The following is a 27,687-nucleotide window of genomic DNA, read 5'->3' as shown; positions in this document are numbered from 1 at the left end:
TACTGAAACAAAAACAATTTACTTGGTACAATTTTTATTATTGCATCAGTGACCGCGCCGGCAGCCTTCCATAACGAATTTCTAATGTTAATGCAGACTATAAAAGTTTGTTTTTCTAAGTCACTGAAAAGTTCAAGCGTGAGCACCTCATCAAAATGAACATTACGTTAAGGATATTTTCGGAAAAAGATTTTGCCTTTCTATTTCTTCATTTAAACATACATATATTACTTAAACGTTCACAATATACACGATTGTTTTATCAAAAAATTACAATGATATAATACTTAAGTCTAAAACGACTATACTTCATATCTTGTAATGCATGAAAGTATATGTATATAAATAATATAAGGGAAATAACTTACAAAATAAGATGATGTAAAAAATGATCAATCTGCCGCAGTATTGCCGAAGAACAAATTTCCTACATGAACAGAAAAATATACATCTATTTCTAATACAACACAAGTGTTTCTCATGTAAATGAAAATGACCAATGTTTAAAGTGAATGATAAGTTAAAAACATGTAGAACAGTTTTTTAATAGAAACGACTTTATCTTTAGAAAGGCAAAGTCTTATCAAATGTATATACAGTATCATCTCGCTATGGACTCGCCTTGGCCCCTGCGCTAAACGCTCGTCGCTATCCCCACTATTTCTCGGAGTATTCGGGCAAGCGGCTGCCGTCGTTATGTCGCTGAGGGTTCGCTCTCCTCCCCTCTCTCTTAGTCGCGCCATAGGCGCCTCGGAATTGTCTTCGTTACGCGCTAAGCGCTCGCCGCCAGCCCCGAGCACATAGCGAGAGAGGATACTATATTATTTATATAATGCTCATTGATCGGCGGTAGCGTTTTCGGGTATTAGTTATAACAGGAATCGATACAGGAGCAGGGGGAGTTACAGGTGTAACAGGAGTTATTGGTGTGAGAGGAGTTAATGGAGTTTCAGCCATTTGGGCTGAAGAGGGGGGCCTGAGCTACCAAATGTAATTCTCGGTTTGTGGGGCCCGCATTACTCCCACACCTCCCCCAAGTCTTCTAAAATTCATACAGCCACACAGTTTCCATTGATTTTGTTCTGAATCGTAAACCTCGATTGTTTTTAAATAGGCAGTTCCATCAAATCCACCGACGGCGTATAGCAAACCATTTACTACAGCTAAACCAACCTGTAATACAGAAGAAGAATTAATTATACACGCAACAACAGCACAGTATAAAACGTAAAAGAAAGTAGTTCTCGATAGATACAGAAAAATACAACTTACTCCGCTTCTTCTTGATGTCATAGCAACTATAGGACTCCAAGAATTTGTATGAGGATTATACCGTTCTGCGCTCGAGAGTTCCATACAGTCATCTCGTCCTCCAACGGCATAAATTAGATTATTAAATACTGCACAGCCTAGATGTTTACGTCTCGTAGCCATAGGGGATACTTGAGACCACTTGTTTTGTCTTGGATCATATCTTTCTACCGTGTTTAAAGGCGATTGCCCATCAGACCCGCCGATGGCATATAAATAACCGCCTAACACAGCAACAGCCACGCCAAGTCTTCTAGTAGTCATCGGCGATACTTTGGACCATTTATTTTCCTTAGGATCATACCTGTATAGAATAAGTTTCTTGCTATAATTTATTCACCGAATGAAACTCACAACAATTGACGAAGACTAACAAACTAAAATTTGATAGAAACATAATAATTTACCTTTCAACGTGGTTTAAACATTGAACACCATCTTGCCCACCTACCGCATAAAGAAAACCATCCAATACGGCGACACCTACACTGGTTCTACAAGAGGTAGTGGGAGCCACATCGCAGGACCATTGATTCGTTTGTGGATCATATCGTTCGATGCTATTTAAATAGCTTTGCCCGTCATGACCGCCTACTGCGTATAGCAAGTCGTTCAGTACGGTTACTCCGACACCGCATCTTCGTTTACTCATCGGAGCAACCATTTTCCAATCTGCGGTATTAGGATCGAATCTCTCTACGCTAGCGATAGCATCGCCAGAACACCAACCTCCAACAGCAAATAATACTTCGCCACGTCTAGTGGGTTTCCTAGATCGTGTTCTAGGTCCTTGCATTAGAGGTCTCTCTTGCGGCAGCAGCAAATAATTTTTTGCTTCATCAACCAAGTCTCGACACGCGTCATCGGACCGAACCAGCAGATCGGATCCTACAGTTCCAACTAGAAATTTTGGACTAAGAAGGGGTAATCGTACATGTTGAAGAACTTGTGCCAAATTTTGTCTTCTCTCGGTGACATTGAATTTAACCCAATTCATAACCGCGCTAAATACTTGCTCTTCTGTTCGTATGTTTAATTCGTCCGAAGAAATAATGTCTACTAATTGGACAACAGGTAATAACAGAAATTCCTCACTTTCCATTACCTATTTCGAAAAAAAAGGAAATATTACTTAAGATAGAATGTGATAACCGGCCAAAACAAACTTTGAAAGAATTTAGAAACCTACTTCTTGAAAATTATGTTGTGTGAACTTATCCGCGATTCGTAACAGTTCACGACAAGAATGAGTATCTGCAAACGCTCGTATACCTAGACAATTAGAAGGATCTAGTTGACGTTTAAGAAACTCGCAACATATATCTTGAATTTCTGCTAGCTGGAGAAGGCACGCTGCTGGAAGGAGAGTTTGAACATTTGCTTCTTCCACGATGATGTGAGAAGTATAACAGAAATCTATTAATAATTCCATTGCCATTTCATCTATGTCACGTATTGTGACTTCAGTTTGTCGAGATTCCGCCAACTCCCCAGTAAACATTGCTCTGCGTAAGTATATAATCTTCGTGAAAATTGAGTAATTAGATTGAATTATTTGTTTCCCCATTACACACAAAATGTTTTACCTGAAGTACGGACTACACGCCGATAGAATAACACGATGTGCAAATATCTTTTTAGAACCCACATTAAGTACGACATCGCAGAGTTCTCGATGGCGACGAAGCACGTTCAGTTCTGTAAGAGTAGCACGGGGGTGCTTCTCTGAGGTGTGGCTAAGGCGAGCTGGGGAAGGTGCGCGTTCTACGACCATTTCACCCATCCTCTGCGAGGATGGGGCGCCCCCGGTCGCTCTCCCCGAGGCGCCCCTAGATCCCCCTTGCTGGGGGCGCGACGGGGGTGACGCCCAACCCCACCTCGACTCTATCTGCAACACCATTCACCAACCACCACGACGGCTCTCGAAAGTGCTTGTACTAGGCCCCCAATCTTCTCCAATTCCTGTAATCAAAACATTCATCTTTTATTTATTTGTACGATCTCCAAACTTTAGTGTACCAACTGGTTTCTATGTTAAGGTTTTCTACGTTAAAGTGCGATCTCATGCCGCGTGGCTCGGCGAGGCTCGTAAGCTCGTCGAATCTGTTCAGCGAACGCAAGTCGGCAAGGCATGGGCATTTCGACGACGCGGCTAGCCCAAGCTGATCATTCCCACGGCGCAAAACTCACTGAGCCACGCGCCGTGGGATCGCACATTTACTAAATTTTTCCGAACTCAGTCTTTCACAAGAAATTGCCGTAAAGCATTGTGTTACGAGGACAATTTGCTATTAGATAAATAGATCGAGAATACAATTGTCGCGGGCGCGGTTCGACTTCACCGCGACTTTATAATTTTTCCTGTTGAGGTTCGCGCGCACGTTCTTTGGATACCCCCGCAAAGATCGATGAATGAATGAGCAGTTTCCTTACTTGAGGTGAACAATAGTTTATTAGTACAATCACACTTCTCCCGATGAGACGCATCAATGTCCGTATACTAGGATGTCATAAAGGTCTCTGACGAACGTTGCTTGAATCGAAGCGACGCGATCGCCTTCAACGTTACATCAGGTAGGGTTCCCATTAGCCGTCTTTAGACGGACAGTTTTTGTCACAATTTTGGAGCGTACACTCCAGGCGTGTTCTGCAAAACTGTACGTGGAAGACCCGAACCACAATATCGGTTTGGTCACGCTCCGCTCTCCATCAAAATCACATCCCTGAGCGTCCATACTATCAAACCGGGCGCGTGTGGACGCTCAGGGATGTGATTTTGATGGAGAGCGGAGCGTGATCGGACTGATTGTGTGGATCGGGCCTTACACGTACAGTTTTGCATTGCAAGCCTGGGATGTATGCTTCAAAACTGCGAGAAAACTGTCCGTCTAAAGCCGGTTAATCGGCGAATAAAAATTCCCGGTGTTCCCTTGTGAATATCATAAGGCAGCGCTGTTCAGCATAGAGGCCCGTCACGCGCCTACTTCCCTTTCCAAGCTTCCTTTCGAGCAGCGTGACTTGTCGTCAATGGAACCTCGCGACGCTAAAAAGGAGACTGTGACCAGTTCCGCAGACAAGGAAGCTCAGACTCCATGCGCGACGCCGATTTTGTGCCATGGCAACGGCGGACGATGGTGGGGACGGCTTTTGCCTTTCAGGAGACAAGTTGGACAGCGCTGTCATAAAGTAACCCGCATAGCCGGGTAACCCCACGCAACGAGGCAGAGGGTTAACCCTTTTGGCCCTGTTGGGACACATATGTCCCAGTGCATTTGAGTGATCATCTGTGAAACAATATATGCCACATATGTGCGTTGCTTTATTCTTTGTTAGTTAATCTAACTATATAATACTATCTTTGATTGACAATCATGAGAATAAGCAACGTAGTGACATGCTGAATAAGTTTTATTTTGGTAAGGTGTCTGGCTGCAGAGTCACAATGAGAAAAATCTCGAGTTTTACAGGCGTAATTGAACAATTCTAGGAAATTTTTTATCATAGCCTTTCAATTTATAGTATGTTTTGCTTAAAAAGATTTTAATTTTTGTTTGTATTTATCTTAGTGAGTATAAAGAAGTGCCTATGCGTTTTCGAGACACATATTTCCCAGTAGGTATTTTCATTTTTATTCCTGAATACGGTGAAAATATTTTTTCCTAGTTACGCTGGGAAGGTCACAGCATGCCTTACCGGCCGTGAAAAGTAATACACTCCGTCAAAACAACGCTTCTTCCTCATCCCTCTGAAATATGTAGAATTGGACCTAATTACTATGTATTTGTTGGTTAGTTGCTTTCTGCATAACAAAATCCTTTTCTCAACGTTTTCTGATTCGCTTTCATTCCATCTCGCACTCGCCTTCGCAGACCAAGAGTGAGCTAGACGTGGTGGGAATAACGTCAAACTCCTAACGTGTAGGCAAACCTACAGTGGGTCGAGGGACAGTGTGGCCAATCTGTTCCTCACAGCTGAGTGGTGCCGCCATTTCCAGGTCTTCCGGCACCTCTTATGTATAGATCAGTATAAATATATATTTACACATTCTCAAATTGGTTTTCAGAGTTGTACTATGATCGTGTTCAGATATATTGGCCGGTGAGTTACGTGAGGAGTATTCTCCCACCACACCGCTCGCCTGCCTTGGTGCTCCTTTTCTCTACGTCCTCACTCTCTCTCGGGCTAGACCTGCTTGTCGCGCGGTGGGGATTCGGTACCCATGAGCTACGTAACACACAGCGAAGCATCCCCACCACTTTCTCGTTCCATCTCGCTCTCGCCTTCGCAGAACAAGAGCGAGTTACAAGTGGTGGGGATAGCGCCAAGCTCCTAACGTGTAGGCCAAACCGAGTTCTTAGCGTAGAAATACATACATCAGAATAGGTGTGCGTTAGCGCCGAAAAAATTCAGGAGCTTTATTGGTCAGAACATTGATTCTTTCTCGATAGCTTCATCTCGTAACGCACACAACTACTACGCTAAGAATAAATAACAGCCACACGGCTTCGTTCAGGCGGAGCCGAGCAGCGTTCCCGTTACCCCAACATACCCTTCGGGGGCTCAGCAACTCCAACTGCCAATCCACGATCGTCAAGTGGTGGTGGCTAATTTCTCCTCGCGCGCTCACCGGTCAATATATCTGAACACGACCTTAAGTGGTACTAAGTGCAATAACTTAGTAAACGAAATAAGGAAGTATTACGAAATAAGAAAATCAAGGTAAATATGGACTATTATTATTCTAATACCGTGTACCATATTGGTAATATGTTAGTTATTATTAATAGTAGTTAAATAACCTGTTATAAGGCTGTTAAAACGGAGTAAAAACTAACCTCAAAAGTAAATATAATTATTTTGCAAAGCTTAACAATAAGTTATAGTATAATTTTAAAATGAAATTAAATTTTTAGCTACATCTTGATAATTAAAACTGTACGTGTTTATTAGATTTTATTTTATGCTGATTTATATTTGCCGTTTATTAAAATTTTTTTGAAGCTCTCATGCAGGACATTTAGAATCAGCATTTAAATTTGAAACACTATTTCAGATGCCTCAGTGTTTTGCCAAAGGGTGTAAGAATAGTTCGCAGAATGAGGCTAAAATGAACATTTCCCCAAAGACCCTCAAAGAAGAGACCCAGTAAACAATCTGACCGCAGTATGCCAGCAGATTCGAAGAGATCCTGACGTCAGATTCGGGACCTACTATGTCCGCATTTAACTATGGTTTTGTGGTCAGGGCCTGACATCAGGATCTGACCGCAGATTGATATCAGATTTCGATCGGATCTTGCTGACAAAAACCGACCGCAGATTGGCGGCAGAAATCAAGCAGATCCTGATGTCAGGATCTGACCGCAAAACCATAGTTTAATGCGGATATAGTAGGCAATTTTATATAATAGTATAGATTTAAAAACAGTCCGAAAGTCTTAAGCGTAAATAATATACAGAACATGTTTATAAGACCGACTTGAAACATCTGATTCTTACTATATTTTATAGAAGAAAGAAAAGTTGGAAAACCATGTATTTAGACGGGTATTATAACATTTTTAATATTTTACTTAGCAGATTGCTAAGTCAATTGAATGCCAGGGAGGCTCAAAATAATTATTTAAACTTTTAAAGACAGTTCTTCCAAATATAAAAGAATTAATGATAGCTATTCATTCAGTCATCTTAGGGCGGTATTATCATCAGTCACTGCTTAAGACTAAGATGGTCTTAAGCATCCGGCAACCTTTACTAATCTACTAGATTAGTAGAGGATGCCGCATGCTTAAGACGATCTTCTTAGTCTTAAGCAACGACTGATAGATAATACCGCCCTTAGAGACGGGTATACCAAATATATACTCCGCAGTGAAATGCCGGCAAATGCGTTATATTTGATAATTCAAGTGGCTCATTAATAGGCAATGTTACATTGCCAGGCCACGATAGTCCGCAAATAGCGACACATGTTCTTGTATTCATGTTGGCAGGTATATCCCAAAGATGGACACAAACCATCTATTTTTATTATACTGGTAGAAGTACAGATGGTACAAAGTTTAAACCACTTTTATTAAACTATATAAAAAAAAGCACACGAGATTGGATTAGTGGTTCGCGGTATTGTTTCCGATATGGGTGCTGCCAATCAAGCCATGTGGCGATCGTTTCATATCAATGCGGGTAGATTTTCTATACCACAGAATAAGTGTCCACATCCAATTTATAGCACACATTTGTATTTTTTTCATGGTGCCTCACAAGCATTTAAAAATTTGAAAGAAGGTGTGCTAAATAATCTTAGCATAAGTATTCCCGAAAAATACGTACAATTATACAACTTGCCATGTAATACAGTCAGTTCAAAACATATTGAATACTTGCTACAAGTTCAAGAAGATTCTGATTTACAGTTATCCTCAAAATTACGGGACGAATATTTGGACACCACATCCCATTTTCAGAAGATGTGAGTAAAAAGTGCATCACATGTGTTAATTCTGGATGAAATCTTAAAGATGAAGAGATCAAATTCGCCGCAGCTTTTCTGAGGTAAGTGATCCCGTTCGACAGTAACATTGACTACCCCTGCTCGATCCCTCGCCTGAGTTATCCCGCGTGCACCGCTGCACGCGGATTGCCTGCTTTTAGGCATACCTTTAAACGCTTATAACTAACAAACAGGGCTTCAACCGCAATATCGGTACTCTTGATTTTCGTCTCATTCTGGTGTCTAGAATCACTCCTTAAATTTTCTCCCAGCAGTAGTCGAACACCCTGTATAACAGGTGTGTCAACTAATATGCGAATTATGGGTATCGCAAATATTAATGTAGGAAGAAATTGTGTTGCATATTGCAAAGGAGGGGACGCACAGCAAAATTCGGTTAGCAGGAGTACAAGCACATGGGGCGACGCGGGAAGAAATAATTGTTCGCAAAAAACCAAAATTAGTAGAGGTGTATATTGTAAATTATATATTATAAATATAAATATAACACACACATATATTTTTCTCATAATTATATCGTTAAGAAATATCTAAATTTTCGATTCGTTTTTCATTGATGCAAAATTGTAATCAGTATTCGATGTAATATTTTGTACTTTCTCTTCAAAATTTGTCCATACATTTTCATTTATACCCATATATGCACCCACTGTTAAAATATTGTTACTGTTACTCGGCTGTATATTGGAATTATTTTGGTTAATATCGTACTTGTGTATTAAATTACTTTTTACCGTTTTAACATATTCCTTCGAATCGAAAGTGATATCTTTACGTGTATCGAGGATCTAAAACTATTCAGGGTGTAAACGATATACGTAGCGATATTTTAAGGGGTGGTAGGGGAGGTTCAATGAAACATAAAAGGTCCTATGACATAGTGTCCGATCTGTCTCCATTTTACAGTAATAATGCCTCAAAGTTAACATGTCTATACGCTAAACTAATAGTCGCAGGATTCCATAATTTTGCATATACATTGGAGACCATCAGTAGAGTAAAAGGGTCTGAAAACATTTTGTTGTATCTCATATAGTTTAGCTGTTATAAAGGTTTAAACATCCGAGATGTTTGTGGAAATGGGCGTAGCTACACGCACGCAGATGAAGCCGTAGCACAAAAGACCGCCCGTTGTGAACTGTTCAAGATGACACAGTAATTGAAAAAATACGGACCCCTTACAGTAGCGGGCCCATTGAGGAACTGTTTGGAGTAGCTTAGGGTAGTCACTAGAAAATAACAAACAAGTGAACGAGAACTCTACACATGGACCTGAAGGACAGTGCCTAGTTCCGGGGGGTTACAGCGAAAGACGGAAAGGGCTGCGATGTGAGAGACGACTAGTGGTGTCCTCTACAGCCGAGTATAAGTTTTAGAAATAGCGTCCTTCATTGGTATATCGTTGTGACGTCATTGTGCAAAACGGTTGAAAATGGTGCAAAACAGTGTAAAAGTAGTGCAAAGTAACTCGCATGCGTGTAGTGTATTTATATAATTGTCTTATTATTTGGGATACTTTCAAAATTACGTAAGCAATATTAAATTTTCTAGTAAAATAGTAAAAGTATTGTATTTGATGGTTAAAAATTAGTATAGAAATGTAAATGAATTATTAGTATTTAGGTGGTAATCGACCCCGAAAATGCCGAGCTGTATTTTGAAGAACACTGCCTGTCACCAGTGACTTCCACGGCATTCAACGCACGAATAATACAATTTAAAATATTTTGCCAGAAGAAATTTTCCACGGTATGGCACAGATGGCACCACCAGTCGTCCCTCAAAAAATGGCTGGAAGAGGTCGATTCCCCTTCCGTCATTCGCTTCAACCCCCGCGTCCATAAGCCTAGCTTATGCACTGTCCTTCAGGTCCATGACTCTACACGTGTTCTTAGGCCAGGCGTGTCAGGAGTACCAATGTGACAGTCCGCGTGCAGGTTGGCAGAGGTCCGCTTGATGTGGGATTCCTCACTGGTTCTGGCGCGTGCACACCACACACTGTATCATAGTACACATAGAATATACGTTACACTTAACTTACTTAATAAATACTGCTACCATCAAAAACTCCTCCTCTATCGTCTTAAGGCGGGGTCCCACTAGTGCAACGACGCGCCGCCCACGTTTTCTTCGACGCGCGAGGCCGAATTTTTGCAGAAACACGTTCCCACTGGTGCAACTGCGCGCCGCGCACGGGTCAAAGTTACGAGTTTCTCGGATTTTCGAGCAGATTAGAGCACTTGGATGGGTCGACTTTTACGACGACCCGTGCGTCGAAAGCGATCGTATGCGCGCTATGACGGGTTTTTTCTGCCACGCGCGCACGCGAATGCACGTCGCGCATCGTCGAAAAGTCTGAAAAAAATGTGTTTTTCAACGCAAATGTACTCTTTACTCCTATATATCACTTGCATACGTTATTTATGGTCTATTATGTATTTTAGACATTAAAGCAAGCAATAACATGATCATTATTATTGTAAATAGCAACAATTATACTGCTACGATAAGTATTAGAGATCCCGGCGTAGAACGTGTGTTGAAGATACACGTGTACGCGTGTAGTAAAAATATCCGTGTTCTAATCCGTGTACTTCTTAATATACGGGTACATGGGTATTGAAATACACGTGTACATGTGTATAAAAAGGCGAAACTTCCGAAAACCGGTCAAACCCGATTGGGCTGAAATTTTGCAAATAGCTTCATTTTGCATAAAAATAACGTTTGCGAGAAGGATTTTTGGCGACTCGAATTTTTTTTTTACCATTTCAATGCCGTTCCCTACCTTACCGACAGAGTCGAGAATAGGATACAACAGTTATTCAAACATTCTCTTTATTATTCTCGCAACATTGTTTCTATCTCTGGAACAGGCGCACGAGTCACGGGCCCAGCGACCGCGACTGTCAACACCCACAAGATAGGTGTGATAAAAAATAAAACAGCGCCTTCTCATCCTGATCCAGGACCTTCGATTCGTACATGTGTTTAAAAAATCCTGTACGCAAAATTTGAGTCAAATTTAATAAGGAGAATGCATTGAAGCTTGGCCCCGTGTAAACTCACATCGGTTCGCTACCATGCTTTACGCGCCCGCGAGCGGGCGCGCGCCCCCCGCCCCAAACTAACCCAAAACCAATACTAATACCCAGTATCAAGCTGATATCTCTTTCTAAGTTGATCTCTGTTTTATAGATTTTAGGAGATTAATAAGGAGAATGCACTGAATAACTGTTGAATCCGATTCTCCGCTCTGTCGGTAAGATAGAGAATGACATTGAAATGGTAAAAAAAAAATTTTCGAGTCGCCAAAAATCCTTCTCGCAAACGTTATTTTTATGCAAAATGAAGCTATTTGCAAAATTTCAGCCCAATCGGGTTTGACCGGTTTTCGGAAGTATAGCCTATAAAAATTTACGGATCCTAATATCCGTGTACCTGCACATAAATATTGTGCAACATATTGCACAATAATATTGACCGTCTAGAAGCCCCTTGTAACGTTCCACACGGACTAAAACCTAGCGTTACCGACCGTCGATAATGTAGATCCATTGCGTATCATCACGCGAACCTCTTGTAAGTACATGTTTTGTATATAAATTATGATCCAAACAAATATTAAAGGAATAAGTATTATAAAAATGTTAGAAATAATGAAAATTATAAGTATTAGTAAGAATATGGGATAAAATACAATGTATTAAAGCAGGATACCACTTTTGACTGCGATTTTGGAGGCGTTTTTCATTATTTTTTTTTTGCATACAAAGAATGCGCAGAAACAAAATCGGGTTTAGTCATTTATTATTGTTACTTTAATCTGTAATTACACATTTTTTTAAACTGAAAGAGTAAAAAATAATCTCTTGTAGGTGGCGCCAAAATACATTCCTTTGAAGGAACGCCGTTAGGCGGCGTGTCAAATTCCGCTCTGTACGTGGCTCCGAGAAAAAAAAACAAAGAATGTTCCTATTAACAACAATATTTTTTAATGCTGTACGTAGGGGTTTTACGAAATTTCGATTTTTAAGAAAATGGCGGTCATTTTAACAAAAAGGTCAATTTTTTAAGGTAAAATAGTTTATAGAATTGTGCACCAAAAAAAAAAAAATAACAACGCTACCTACAACGCCCTAGTCCTAAGTACATCATTAGATTATACAACGGAGAAGAATTGTGCAAAGTTTTAAGTCAATCCGATGAAAATTGTAAGAGTAATCTGACATGCCGATTTGAAAAACATCGTTTCGAGAAAAACGCGTTTAAAGTTTTATACAGATATAACTAATAAATATTTTCAACTAACCGTCAATCTGCAATGCCTGCACCATACAATACTCCTTCAGCATCTATATCCTCTTCATTGATAAGCTTGCGAGCAGAAATACCACTTCTTCTAGCATCTCGAGCAGTTTCAGTCATCGAATCCTCCGCTCTCTGAATGCGATAATTATCGGCTTGTACACAAAAAGTATAGCACCTTTGACTTATAGGCAGGTTCAAAGTTTGCATAATGTCCATAATGCTGTGTAACCCATCGTTAAAATTACATACTGCAATATCAGCAGCAATGTCAACAAGCCCACAGAACAGAATTGAAGCACTCGTTGCTGTTCTGCGTAAACCCACCCAAGCACCGAGATAATAGTTCATCGCGGCTCAATTCTTCATAAATGGGTTCAACAGCATTGAAAACTTCATCTTTCATTGCTGGTTTGTGTTGATAATGGTCGAGTTCGTTGCGAGCTTTAGCCTGTTTCCATGAGCACCAGGAAGTTTCGCCATCTGGACATCTATCGTGCTACGGATTGTCCTCCGTAGAAATCTTATGATAAAGCGTGGCCCATATTTCTTTCTTCGTGTTTACAATTGAATCATGATTCCTGCGTATTGCTAGACCAAAATATAGTGATAGATCGTCCATTAATTATCCAGTTAGCTTGCCTCTGCCACCAACACCTCATACATTTTTTTTTAAATTCCGAAGTCGCGTTCCCATCCTTTTTTGAACGTGGTCGATACATTCTTTTTTCTTAACGTCCAACTTTTCATATGGCTTCGAATCTAAAATACCTTTATATGTTTTACTGTCTCCGTTTCCTATGTAGTGACTATATTTCAAACTATGGAGTTCGTCTGATCGTTGAAACATTTCAATAATTGCGTCAACCTCCATTTTTCCCGCCGATCCCTCGTGATTTTTTTTTTGACAGCTATCTTCGTGTGTCGCAGCCCATTCTTCGTATTCTGCCGTTACTTCTTTTTCTTTCCAGTAACTGCATTGATTACATATTTTCGACTTTACATTAACATCAATGACTTTCCCGGTGCACCATCCTATCAATGACGCAACACCTAATAAAGACGAGAATCCCCTCTTCTTCCACGTACCGTCGCCTGAAACTACTATCCCTTCTGTAAGTCCCTTCTGTAATGACAATTCTTCCTCTTTAACAGCTGCGTTCTTCATTGATTTCTCTCGTACGGCTGCGATAGCATAGTCGAAACGATTTTGTCATAAAATGACTGGAATACTGGATGTGGTAGACACATGAATGAATAGAATTTTTTAATTCCATTTACACCAACACCGAGCAATCGCATAACAAACACTATACGACGATTTATATCATATGCATGATTATTTATGACGGGACACGAGTTTATATATTTCGGTGAGCATTGTCCACAAAGAATAGCAATTTTGAAACCCAGTCCTCGAATACTTGCTTCTTGAAACTTTACGGGAGATTTACACACTTTGCACACTAGAAATTCAGACATTGCTGCAAAAACAGTCACAAAATCGATGAAACGATAACCAATAGTTGCGTTCATTGTTTGATGACAAAACATTGTTTGATGTGAAAGTTGTTTGATTTGATGGGCGTAACTTAATAGAATATTTGGATTTGCGTTTAAGTTATTATTTACAGAGATTTCAATATCAAAGTAATTTTTTAAATAGAACTATATATTTTTATTATCGCCACTTTATTATGCACTTGAAAGCGCGTTCAGCAATGTGCATGAAGCGTATTTTTCAACAATAATATGCCGGATATTGTTGGGACTCCGCGTCCCGGCAGAGGGCGTAAGGGACGAGAGTAGAAGACGGCTACGAACACGGCATGTGTGTTGCCACGCACCTCCGATAGTTTTGTATCTTTAGTGTTATATTATAAGTGTGAAATGTACAGCACAGAGTTTCGAGTATTCGTTCATCTCCCATCCATTCCCGAGTCACGTCGGACATAACAACTGGCGCTGCGGATAGTATTTTCAGAGAAAAAAATCAAGCCCATGGCTTGTGAGAATGGCGAATACCGCGGAACAAATCAAGGCCCTCACGGCGGCCATCAATGGCCTTCTTCAACTGCAGTTGCAGCAGAACCAGGCGCAATCCGCTTCTAATCCACACGAGACACAGCGAGCTACAGAATTCGACCTGTATAACCAGTTGAGTGCCCGGGTGGAAAAGTATGCGTACGGATCCGGCGATGAGATCAAGCCATTTAAAAAATGGCTCCTCCGCCACGAGTATACCGTCGTCGACGTGGTGGCGTCCCTACCACCTGAAATGCAGACGCGTCTCGTGCTGGACAAATTGGGACAAACGGAATACGACAGGTTAGTGGACCACGTGGCGCCGACGGATCCTCTGAAGATGCCCCAGAAGCAGCTCATCGAGACGTTGAAGGAGCTCTTCCACGACAGGGTACCGATCACACGTCGGCGTATCGAAATTCTTAACTTTCGGTACGACAAATCTTCGCCCATCACTGAGCACATTAATCGAATAAATCGCTACGCGGCAGAATTCGATCGAGCGAATCTGTCAGACGATGGTCTGCGAATCGTGTTGCTGCTGCAGTCGCTCTGTTACTCGAAGGGCAACGAGGCGTTGAAGAAATTAGCCCTGCGAGTGGTCGAAAAAAATCCTAACGCCACCATAAAGGACGTTGTCGCCGAGCTCGAGGCTCACTTGAACGTCTCCGCAGGCCTAAAGACTCTAGAGGATCCGGTAAGAGCTCCTCAGTCATCTAGCTGTAGTGTTGTGAAAACTAACATTAAAAAAAAATGTGCCACGGAAGCCCGCGCAAAACGATAAACCGCATGCGAAGCCGGACGGTAAGTGTTTCCGATGTGGTGGTGCACATGTTCGGGCTACGTGCAAATTCCGCGAGGTCGTGTGCCACAAATGTGACAAAAAGGGCCACATCGCTTCCGTGTGTCGCGCCGGCGCGAGAGAATCGGGAATCGTCGGTAAGAACGCTAGTATCGTTACCCAAACGATTTCCGCGACCGGCAGACGTCGCCGTCGATACGTGTCGATCGTTATCGACGGAAGGAGTCTACGTCTCCAATTCGACACGGGATCCGATATTACCGTCATCGGTAAAGACGAATGGCGTCGGCTCGGATCGCCGAAACTCGAGGCGGGCGAGGCTGTTGAGCATACCGGTGGCGGCAGGCTCAGCCTGATCGGTAGATTTCGCGGCCATATACATGCGGTCGGTCGCGAGGGGGAAATCGACATCGACGTAGCAAATCGAGACGGTGTCAACTTGCTGGGACTGAACGCGATAGACACTCTCGATTTGTGGCCCGCGCTGCTAAGTGAAACGCGGGAGCCCGCGTGTATTTTGGGACTCCAACAGGCCAGTTCGGCGAACTCCGACAAGCCGAGTGCGGAGATCGTTGCTTCGGACGGGCGACCATTCCCACCGGCCGCGCGCGTGCGTGGACGATGGGAGGGCTTCGTCATCTTCGCTCGCCTATTTGGCGAAGATGCAGGTGGAGTTTCCCGGTCGGTTCGCGGAAAGGTTGGGGACGTACCTCGGCTTCAAGGCCACATTCGACCTTGAGGACAACGTGAGGCCCGTGCAGATTCCGTGCCGGCAGGTCGCGTTCGCCATGGAGCAGCCATTGGAAGAAGAGCTGCGCCGTCTCGAGGTGGGCGGAATCATCGAGCGTGTCGAGTCTTCGGCGTGGACGTCGCCAATAGTGATCGTCAAAAAGCATCTCACATCTGCGGGTGGCAAGTGCATGATCCGACTCTGCGCGGACTTTTCCTCTGGGGTGAATCGCGCCCTGGTTGACAACCGTCACCCTCTGCCCAGTATGGAGAACATTTTTGCTAAATTGAACGGAAGTTCGTGTTTTAGCGTTCTGGACCTGAGCGATACCTTTTTCCAGATAGAGATCGAGGTGGGCAGTAGGGAGATTACAACGATAGGTACCCCCAAGGGGCTATTTCGGTTGAAGCGTCTTCCATTCGGCATCAAGACGGCTCCTGCGATCTTCCAGCAGGCCAATGGACCACACACTCTCAGGTCTACAGGGTGTACACGCCTACATCGACGATGTGGTGATCATTGGCTCCAATAGAGAGGAGCAGGACCAGCGCCTCCTAGGTATTCTCAGGCGACTCGAGCAGAGGGGCTGGAGGCTCAGCGCGGAAAAGTGTGTCTTTGGCCTTGAGGAAATTAAGTATCTTGGGTTTATAATTAATGCCAAAGGTATTTCTACGGACCCTCAGGCTACACTTGCCGTGGCAAACATGCCGAAACCGACGAACGTTTCGGAGGTACAGAGCCTTCTCGGTATGATAAACCATTACGGTAAGTTTATCCCACACCTTCATCAACTCAAGCAACCTCTGGAAGAACTCACCAGGAAAGGCTGCTCCTGGGACTGAACATCGAAGCAGGACCGGGCCGTAGACCAGTTCAAAAAGGTAATGCTGAGTCCACTCCTTTTGGAGCACTATGGATTTTACACCCCACCAAAACTCTCGTGGTGACGGCCAATGCGTGCTCCACCGGCATCGGTGCGGTACTCCTCCAGCGAACTCCGAACGGCGGCGAGCGAGCGGTATACCACATGTCGCAGAGCCTCACGGACGCTCAGCGGAATTACTCCCAGCTGGAGAAGGAGGCCCTCACTCTGGTTTCGGCAGTGGAACGATTCCACAAATTCGTCTGGGGGAGGAAATTCATTCTTCAAACAGACCACAAGCCCCTTGTGGCGTTATTACAAACGGAAAACACGAAGGGTCTCAAACCGACTACAGCGGCTGGTCTAAAGCGATGGGCCTTGAGGCTCCTCGGATACGACTTTCGTATCGAGTACATTTCAACGAAAGGGTTCGGCCAGGCAGACGGCTTGTCACGTCTGATTGAGAGGTTCCGTCGAGACAACGCGGAGGAACTGCAAGTGGCCAGCATCCGCGTGGTGGAGTCCAAGTTGCTACAGATTAGGAATCTGGCTCTTGATCATTTCGGGAGGGAGCTTTGCGGCAGCTTGAAGACTGCCACCACCGAGGATCCTTTGGTCAGCTTGGTGGTTAAGGCAATTCGGAACAATGCTTGGGACCGCGCGCCGCACCAGGAGTCTTTGAAGCCTTTCAAGCAGCGCTCCGAAGACTTGAGTGTAGTCGACGGCACGCTCCTCCTGAGTGACAGAGTTGTCATCCCGAAGAAGATGCAACCCGCAATCCTCACTGCCCTGCACAGGGGGCACCCCGGCATTAGGAGGACGAAGCAACTCGTCCGAGAGTTCGTCTATTGGCCGAAGATGCTGGAGGACATCGAGCACATGGTGCGTCAATGTGACGCTTGTGCTATCGTGCAGAAGTTGCCGAGGAAAGTGCCCCTCGAGCCCTGGTCTGCTCCGTCGAGACCCGTGGAGAGGGTCCACATCGATTACGCCGGACCCATCGATGGTCAATACATATTGATCTTCGTGGACACATTCTCGAGGTTCCTGGACGTCGCCATCACTTCGACAATTTCGGCGAGTCGCACGGTGGACCTCTGCCGCGAGACATTCGCCAGATATGGGCCCCCAGACATCTTGGTCTCGGATCACGGGACACAATTCACCTCGCAGTTGTTCGAGACATTTTGCGAGGAGATGCAATGCACGCATCTGATGTCGGCGGTCAACCACCCTCTGTCGAATGGACAGTCGATTAGTTTGACGGACCACATCACGCGCATGCGTGGCGTGTTGCCCTCCTCTACGGTAGACTATTCCCTAGCATCCATGCCTAAATCCGTCCCGAGCCCATAATCTTGGATACCCGCGTATCCTAAATGATTACATATTTCAAAAAATTAGACAAAGATTGAGAAAATCCGCTAGATGACTACACTAACACTTTGACTGGCGTCAGTGTGTTTTCATGTCTTGGGATCTACGGCCTGTATACATGTATGTTTAATTTTTTATCCTATACTAAAGCATTATTCATACCAAAAATTAATAAGTTATTACATCATCTTCAGGTGGCGCATGGTAAATTAAAAAAAAACTCATAGAGACTTATAGATTTTTTCCAAATCAAGTATTCCGCGCTTTCCTTAGTGTCCTGTCTCGCTCTAGCAATTGTTGATTATTAGTTCTACTGACTCAAGGTCAAGATCAGATACACGTCCGGTCCGAACTTGTCCCGCGAACAGCGATCGAGTGGCAACTGGCCCCCTCCAGTGAGCCTCCTCCATTTCTTAATGTTTTCGCTCTCTCTCTCTCTCACGCATGCCATGAAGGCTCACTGGGGGGGGGGGGGCAGTTTCCCCTCGATCGCTGTTCGCAAGACACATTCGGAACGGACAATGTATCTGATCTCGACCTTAGTAGTCCTAATTTGGTTTGCACTTGACGCGCATATTGTTAAAAATCACTTCGCATAATTGTTTTCGTTCCCAACTTACAACAAAAAATGCCTAAAACATGTAAAGATATTTGTTGCCCTGTGTTTGGTGCACCGCAAAAATTAAAAGGCAAAGTGTTGCCGACGTATTATGATATTATAAAATATTATTTGTGGGTAAGAAACGATTTGTTGTGTATAAATAATAGAAAAGACCCATCTATCAAGGAGGTTTGTGAAATAATATCTGTTGACGTCGAAAAATTGTGGGAAATAGTATCTATTCCCATCGTAACTCATCAACAAGTTGTCTCGACATTAATACTATATTATAATAAGTACAAAAGTATGAAGAAATTACGCGATGAAACGAAGAAAGAGGAGTTTTATAACGAAGCTTTAAAGAAGTTATTCGACATATCTACAGGGTGTCCCACTAAGGAATGGACAGCGCGATATCTCTTAAAGTATTGTCGATAAAAATATAAAAAAAATAGGGAATTGCATGGTTCGAGGGGGCCCATTTATTAGCGCGAACGAATTTTGTTTTCGATTATTATTTTAAAAGATACGATGGTCAAGTTCGGTTTTTCAAATGGAACTATTTTTTTTGAAGACCTGAGTTCATAGTGCGTTCCAAGACAAATTCAATAAGCTTTAATGTATACACTTTATTTCCACTGGTTTTTAAGATATTGCGCTTGCAAATTTACTGATTTTCACTGCAAGAAACCCCTCTGGAATGGCAAAAACCGGGGGCGGTCTTACTGGCGCCACGGGTGGCACTGCCTGTTGAAATGGATACTTACCTGCCAAAGGTCTACGCCAGAAATGGCAGGCCCAAAGGCTGGACAATTCTTTTCCGTCAGAAATGCTACTTAGGTAGGTACATCTGCGGTATTTATTTCGCACTTGCTTCTACGCTCGGATGGCCGGTTCTTTTGTGAGGGATGCAAATCCGATTGGTTCTGATACAATCTGCTCCCTATGGTTGAAATTTAGTCTAGCAACTTTCACTCCTCCTAACCTAACCAATCCAACTTGCATCCCTCCCAAAAGAACCGGCCATCCGAGCGTAGAAGCAAGTGCGAAATAAATACCGCAGATGTACCTACCTAAGTAGCATTTCTGACGGAAAAGAATTGTCCAGCCTTTGGGCCTGCCATTTCTGGCGTAGACCTTTGGCAGGTAAGTATCCATTTCAACAGGCAGTGCCACCCGTGGCGCCAGTAAGACCGCCCCCGGTTTTTGCCATTCCAGAGGGGTTTCTTGCAGTGAAAATCAGTAAATTTGCAAGCGCAATATCTTAAAAACCCGTGGAAATAAAGTGTATACATTAAAGCTTATTGAATTTGTCTTGGAACGCACTATCAACTCAGGTCTTCAAAAAAAATAGTTCCATTTGAAAAACCGAACTTGACCATCGTATCTTTTAAAATAATAATCGAAAACAAAATTCGTTCGCGCTAATAAATGGGCCCCCTCGAACCATGCAAATCCCTATTTTTTTTATATTTTTATCGACAATACTTTAAGAGATATCGCGCTGTCCACTCCTTAGTGGGACACCCTGTATAACACTGTCCAACAGCCATTTTGGTCTGTAAGATTCAATAGCCGTTTCTTATAGATTTTTGTGCGCTGACAACAAATCCGCAAACCGTTTGTCGCCACCAACCTCAGTTTTTAAGAAATTCGATTTTGAAAAGAAACTGCAAATATTCAACTTTGAACATCTTTTGTGTCGAAACGGTAATAGTTATTCGATTGCTTGATGTGTCAAATTATTCTCTATACCCTCCCGAATACAACGATATAAGTTATTGATGCATTATGAACATTTAAATATGTTTAAACAACGATCAAAGGGGAAAGAACACCTGAAATACACCCACTTTTGCAGATATCTTTAAATTTATTTCCAAAACTAAGGGTCTAGGAGAAAATCTTATTGCTCCACGCGATGCGGCAGATATTTTTCCTTTGGAATGCATCAACAGATGTGGTAAGTCACGTTTTGTTTTCAATACAGAAGCGAAATAGTTTGGCAAAACGTGCGGCGTCGACAGTGGTAGTCACCGGCGGCACGCGAGCCACTGCCGCTCAGCGTTACAGAATCGCGGTAACGAGCGCGACTACCACTGTCCGTGTCGCACGTTTTGCCAAACTCTTTCGTTTCTGTAGTGAAAACAAAGGGTGTTTTACCACTTCTGTTGATGGTTTCCGAAGAAAAAATGTCTGCTGCATCGCGTGGAGTAGTCAGATTTTCTCCTAGAACCTTAATGTTTAAAATATATAGAAAGGTATCTGCAAAAATGAATGCATTTCGGGTTATTCCTTTTGACCGTTATTTAAACTTATTTAAATGTTTATAATTCAATAATAACTTATATCGTTGTGTTTGCGAGGGTTCATAGAATAATTTGGCGGAACAAACAACCGAATAACTATTACTGTTTGAACTCAAAAGATGTCCAAACTTGAATATTTACATTTTTTTCTTCAAAATCGAATTTCTCAAAAACTGAGGGTGATGGCGACAAACGGTTTGCGGATTTGGTTTCAGCGCACAAAAATCTGTAAGAAACGGCTATTGAATGTTGCAGAACAGAAAAAAAGTTCAATTTTGTTGGACAGTGTAATGAGCCTAGATAATTTTTGCATCCTTATTATTTACAAGCTACGATAAAAAGATGTCACTATGTTTGTCTGTGCCGGTAGGTATAAAAATTACAAAATATAAGTCTATTTTTAAATATTTTGACTTGATTTTGAGGCTAAATATTCCAAAACTGTAAATCAATTGCATCACATCTGTTCTGTTCAAAATGACACAAAATTTAGCGCATAAAGTAATAATAATGGCAATTGCTATGTTTCTCATTTAATGCATGAAATTATTAACATACCAAAGAGGATGTTTCAGAATTATAGATAACAAATTCGCAGACTAACAGAGCGCGTGAAACAACAGTCATAATAAACGTAAGCCTATAAACTAAACATTCTTAAAATATTCTGGATTTCATTTTGTAGGGTACGTTTTTTGTATGACTCCAGAATGATTATATTAAACGGTTCAGTATGTCAACCACTTAGAGGTGATCTAGAAATTTTTGTATCTTTTTCACAGTTTTACTGGTAAGATTTCAATGTAAGATGGATAGTGCCAAATAAACTTATCGCACAGCCTCATTAACACTAAAACTAGGAGGGTTGGATATATACCTAGTTCAACCGCACTCGTTAGTTTGACGAGTATTTGAAAAATGTGCTTTTACATGTAGATTTATTTTATTAAAATTATAAATGTAAAACACAGCATTTAGTGTTTTAAATTTGTATTTATCTGTATTTATTTATAAGGTAATTATATTGATAAGATATACTAAATATAAATTTCAATTTGATTAGTCACTCACTGCACGTACTATTACCACTGCACGGATTACAAGTAAAATTTACATGGTAAATGTGTGATTTCATATTATCATGCAATAATATCACTTGTTTCGACATTTCGGAAGAAAGTATGATACATCATTTATTGTACCATTTTACAGTATAAGAACAAGAATACATTTTTCAATAACAATTTTATATACATACAGTGAGTCAGGAAAGTATTCGAACACTCACTATTAAAACTGTAAACAATAAAACTATATATTAGGACGGAGCAGAAAATTTAAATTTGAACTTTCAGTTGGCCTTTTGATTAACCAAACACAACTCTAAAAAAAATTTGGAAAAATATTCATGTCTGCAGCTTCCTTTTTCTCCTAAAAATGATTATAGTAGTAAATAGGTTTATTTTTGCCTTTCGGTCTCAAAATGGGGTTACATGTGTTATGTGTGTAAGTGTTTCTAGGACCGTCAACTGAAGATTGTGCTTTCGTTTTGATTCCTTCCTTCATCTTGTTCTTCTTTTCTTCTCCCCTTTTCCAGAACCATACGCATCCACTCCGCTCCTTCTTCTTCTCCCTTTAGTATCCCTCTGATCGTACAATTTTCTCTTTTCAGCTCCTTACAGTCTTGTAACATGTGACCCAGCGTCTCTCTAGCCCCATTACATAGTCTGCATACTGTATGTCTCTTTTCTTCCTTCCCCACTCTTCGTTCCCACATCTGAACCTTGCGATCATGCTTTGATCTCTGTCTCTGTAATTTCGGTCTAGGTAATTTGCTCTCTGGTTATCCCTAATTTCTGTATAATGTGTGTTATATCTGCCTCCTAGTATTCTGTGGTATTGCCATTGAACCTGCTCTGCCCTGTCTCTTTGCGCTAATTCCTCATCAAACTCTCTCCCCCTCCTTCTTTCTATTTCCATTTCTTGAATATCCCTCATTTTTTGCCTATAGTATGCGTCTCTCATTTCCTCCCATTTCGACTTTTTCTCTTCTTGCTTCGCGTCTATTTTCCTCCAATATTCTTGTACTATTTTATTCTTATTTAGACGTTTCGTTTTCTCCTCATATTTTATTGCTCTTTTTCCCGCTTCTATGCTTACTTTGTCCATTTTTGTTTCCTCCAAAAGTAAATATGCTGGTGTATTGAAGTCTAAACCTAAAGTTCACCTTATGTATTTCTCCTGTATTTTCTCTACTTTTTCTGCTTCCCTCCATCCCCAAATTTCTAACGCGTACAGCAAAATACTTTTCACTATGCTTCTGAATATTCTCATTCTTCTCTCAAAATTGTTCTTGAACATTCTTTGTCCTATTCCCCATATCTACGCCTTTGATATTTTTGCTTTCTTGACGACTTCCCTTATATGCATCTCTCTGCCCCCATTTTTCTGTAAATTATACCCTAAGTGTTTGGTTAATCAAAAGGCAACTATCCCACACCCAGGCCAACTGAAAATTCAAATTTAAATTTTCGCGTATATAGTATCGCTCTGCCCTACTATACATGTTAGACTTAAGTTGTAACAGTAATGTTGTAACTACTATAAGACACAAGTATCAAGATTATATACATCAAATTTGAAACGAATTAGATAATATTTGGAAAAGTTATGAAACATTTATTGCAAAAATGAAACGAAACAGGGTCACAAAAGTATTTGAACGGCATTAATTATACGCACCTTATTTTAAATTATTACCTTATATTTATATTATTATTTTATATATTATCTTTGGCTCCAATTATGCTTTTCAGACGTTTTCGCATACTCTGCACTAGTTTTTCAGTTATTTTAGATTCGATAGAAATCCATACTTCTAAAATCTTTTGTTTTAGTACATCTTTCAAAGTGGTATTGTAATTTTTTAATCTCCTGTCGATTTCCGCCTACAAATATTCGATGTAGTTGATATCCAGACTTTATGGGGGTGTATGTAACCCACGTGGTGTATTATACATTATACAATAACCATTCTTGTATAATTCCAGCCGCATGTTTGCGGCCATTGTCTTGCTGGAAATAAAAAATTTCCAATAACCCCAATTTGATAGCACTTTCTTCTAAATTGTTTTTTAAAATATTTAAAAATGTATGTTTATCTAAAATGCCATCTATAAAAACGAGATTTCCAGTGCTGTTTGCAAACCCCACAACATCTCAGAACCACCATAGTACTTTACGGTAGGGCGTGCATTTTTAGTATTAATTTCTGAGTTCGGTTTTCTCCAGACATAACAACCTCCATCCGAACCAAATATATTAAAAATATATTAAAAGTATATTTCCAGGAAGACAATGACCACAAACATACAGCTGGAATTATGCAAGAATGGTTATTGTATAATGTATAATACACCACATGGGTTACATACACCCCCATAAAGTCTGGATATTAACGACATCGAATATTTGTAGGCAGAAATCGAGAGGAGTTCAATAAATTACAATACCACTTTGAAAGACGTACTAAAACAAAAGATTTTAGAAGTATGGATTTCTATCGAATCTAAAATAACTGAAGAACTAGTGCACAGTATGCGACGTCTCAAAAGTGTAATTGGAGCAAAAGGTAATATATAAAATAATAATATAAATAAAAGGTAATAATATAAAATCAGGTGCATATAATTAATGCCCTTCGAATACTTTTGTGACCCTGTTTCGATACATCTTTGCAATAAATGTTTCATAACTTCTACAAATATTATCCGATTCATTTAAAATTTGATATATGTAGACACTCGATACTTGCGTCTTATAGTAGTTACAACATGTATAGTTTTATTGTTTACAGTTTTAATAGGGAGCGTTCGAATACTTTCGTGGCTAACTGTATATATCACAACAATTTGATCAATATATTTTTTAGCCTAAAACTCATTTTGTAACTCAGTTTAATAATCCGTCAGATGGGTCTTGGTATATGTAGGTATACATTAGACAGATAATTAATAATTAAAACATTTGAAAGGAATCAAATAGAGAAATATAATCGTTGTTCGATCTTATTAAAAGTTATCATAAATTCCTACATTTATACCGGTATGCTGTTAATATATTTAAAGAAAAACATCCGAAACCTTTCATTTTATGGGGTTGGTAGTTCTATATAGTTTTAATCAATTGATCTCAATCTCTTTGACTTTTTTCGTTTGAGGCTATGCAGAACATAGTTAATCTATTTGACACCCATTGTCAAACTGTTGAACATATGTATATAATACTAGCTTTGCTACTCGGCTTCGCCCGAAATTTAGATTCAGGGTTTTTTTTTATTTTGAAAATAGCTACATTCATCTAGATTAGTCAGGCATAATGAGCTGATGCACATTTCGCGATCGCAGAATTTATTGTTCAAAAGTTTTTAGGTGACTGACAAACACACAAACATATAGAAGCTTTCTCCTTTATATATTAAGACACTAGCTTTATTACACGGCTTTGCCTGAAAATTAGATTCTGATTTTATAAAAGAAAACAATTTTTTTTTTAGTTTTTTGTGAAAATAGTCACATTTATCTGCATTAACCAAGAATAATGTGAGGAGGTACATTTCGTGACCTCAGAGTTTACAGTTCGAAAGTTTTTAGGCGACAGACAAACCCAAACATACGATACACTTTCTGTTTTATAGTATAAGATTTTAGAAGCATCTGCTTTAAGGGGGGGGTGGGCAACACCGTAACGGGCTGAAAAGTAAGGGTATTTTCTGGAATTTTTTTCAAACAAACAATGCAAGTAAATCAATGTATTGCTTACAATTAGTTTAGTTAATATGTACATATTAAAAGCTAAAAAACATTTCAGCGAAATTCATGAATCCGTTTCCGGTAATGCTGTAGCACAGGCCTGTCCAGGGATTTGCTCACACGAGCAACCGCGAGTTGCTCTTTGCTCTGGAAGGCCCCGAGCCAGGCCCTTCGCGCCCCTTAAGAGCGAAAGGTCCCAGTGGTGGGGCACAACCGTCGCTCTTGCCTTTGCTCGCAACCACCCGTGGCTGCCCTTCCAAGGCAAGAGTAAAAGTTGGACGGGCCTGCTGTAGCAGATCTAGGTTTCTAGTTTCTAAATATTTTTGTCGTTTTGAATTTATATTGACCGAATGGCTTCATCACTGTCAACGCCAGAGGTAAGCAACGCACACTTCGACAAGGAGTGTATTAGAAGCGTATTCATGAATTTGCCTGAAAAAAATTTTTACTCTTCAATAGGTATACATTAACTATAAAGATACCTTTACTTTTCAGACCGTTACAGTGTCTTTCCCCCTTAAATATCCGTGCCTAAAGTTCCTTCTTTTAAGTTCTGGAATTGTTGATACTCTAAACTGTTTCATTAAGACTATTTTTTATTCGTTTCCGTGGTTTCATTTGCCAGCTTAAGTTTTTACGTATAAATCTGAAACATCGTCTATATTACCATACCAGCAAAGTTAAATGTAAACTGCTATTCATTAGGTAGATTAAATTATATTATTTAAATTAAACCTACACTTATTGATGAAAGAAATCGCTACATATGATGCGCAGCCAGGGTTGCCAGATCAGGCCTAATCTTTTGCCAGAGATTTTAATTTCGTTGAGGATTGCAATCGGGCATGGGGGGGGAGGGGGGAAGAGAAAAAAAGGGCCAATAAGAAAGCAGACATCTAAAATTCATTATAATGACTTCTTATAAAGGAGTAATAATAATAAAAAAAATATTATGAATATTTATTAGAATTTGTTACAGATTTTAATAGTTTTTTTTTTATGGCATGCTACACCAGTACAAGTGCGTGCCTGCCGAATTCGCTAATATTCTCTATTCTGCCGGAGATGTGTATTGTGCCTGCCTGAGGCAGGAGACAACAGTTCAAAAGCTGAGATTCCGGCTGAATGCCGAAGATCTGGCAACCCTGTGCTTGGCATATGCTATAAATATTGTCAAAACATCAATAAAAGATTTTAATATCAATATACATACACTGCTTGTACTTAAAATTGCAGCTGTATACAAACAGAAAAATTTGCAGTTTAGAGACACAAATAAGTGGAACTTTTGAGTACGAAATCTCGTTAATAGTAATGCAAGTTTTTATTCAAATAAATACACATATAGCACAAAGATAAGTGACTGCAAACATACGGTTTCTAATAAATTTTTTTCTGCATGTGTATATTCAGGTTTGCATTCAAACATGTGAAAGTATTTTCGAAGATGTGGACAATATATAGAAACTAAATACTATGGTATAAACATCATTGACACTCACTGTATTGTTGGATACGAAGATTTACAACGTACGACTGGCAATGTTTGTGAAATTCTACAGAGTTCGGATACTTTTCCAACTGGCGAGCAATAAACAAAATCCTTATACGTGCTTCAGCTTCGTTCCGTCGGGTATGGTTAAAATCATAGCATGATGTATTTCAGAACCGATTAACCTTTGGCTTGCAACAGGCCAAATTTTCGCAAAAAATATCACAAGAGCACATTCATTTTGAGATTTTCTCTGATACACAATACATCAAATACCAATTCGATCGTTTCTCAACCAAATCCGCAGGGCCTACGCTCACTTTGTGCCAATTGTGTCAATCCACCTTTACTTTCCACTCGCATCTACTAGATGGAGACACTCTTTTCTTAGAATTATCAAACTCGTTGGAATTGCAGTTATGTTTATCCTTCTTATGTACAGATGGCGACTTTAGTTTTGTTAGTCATCCCCTAGGTAGTGTCCACCATTTTGTCCTATAGCGGAAGTCACAAATCGGCGGGCACATTTTAAAAGAATACTACCCT

The 27,687-nt window shown here is 40.7% G+C and overlaps 1 protein-coding gene and 1 pseudogene across 2 annotated transcripts; both read right to left on the bottom strand.

Moving 5' to 3' along the window:
- Positions 1-27,515, bottom strand: Dbo (Kelch-like protein diablo). 2 transcript variants are annotated; one of them, XM_076810381.1, is made up of 6 exons: positions 27,152-27,515; positions 2,898-3,273; positions 2,501-2,816; positions 1,719-2,416; positions 1,273-1,615; positions 1-1,173 (listed from the first exon to the last, which is right to left on the bottom strand). In XM_076810381.1, the coding sequence occupies exons 2-6, from the start codon at positions 3,209-3,211 to the stop codon at positions 982-984; spliced, it is 1,863 nt and encodes a 620-aa protein (XP_076666496.1). In that variant the 5' UTR covers positions 3,212-3,273; positions 27,152-27,515; the 3' UTR covers positions 1-981. The 2 variants fall into 2 exon arrangements, with proteins under 2 accessions (XP_076666496.1, XP_076666497.1); XM_076810382.1 differs by lacking the exon at positions 27,152-27,515 and adding an exon at positions 26,132-26,238.
- LOC143368044 (uncharacterized) lies at positions 12,139-13,668 on the bottom strand (annotated as a pseudogene).
- Positions 27,516-27,687: the final 172 nt, after the last annotated feature.

The sequence above is a fragment of the Andrena cerasifolii genome, chromosome 4 (assembly GCF_050908995.1).
Source record: "Andrena cerasifolii isolate SP2316 chromosome 4, iyAndCera1_principal, whole genome shotgun sequence".
Classification (NCBI taxonomy): domain Eukaryota; kingdom Metazoa; phylum Arthropoda; class Insecta; order Hymenoptera; family Andrenidae; genus Andrena; species Andrena cerasifolii.
This window is presented reverse-complemented; position numbering and strand designations above follow the sequence as displayed.

Bases quoted from the DNA above. Each gene is read 5' to 3' on its own strand.
- Dbo (XM_076810381.1), bottom strand. From the start codon at position 3,211: ATGGTGTTGCAGATAGAGTCGAGGTGGGGTTGGGCGTCACCCCCGTCG. The intron at 1,616-1,718 runs GTAAATTATTAT...TATTCTATACAG, and splicing joins TGTTTAAACCACGTTGAAAG to GTATGATCCTAAGGAAAATA. The intron at 1,174-1,272 runs GTAAGTTGTATT...TCTGTATTACAG, and splicing joins TGACATCAAGAAGAAGCGGA to GTTGGTTTAGCTGTAGTAAA.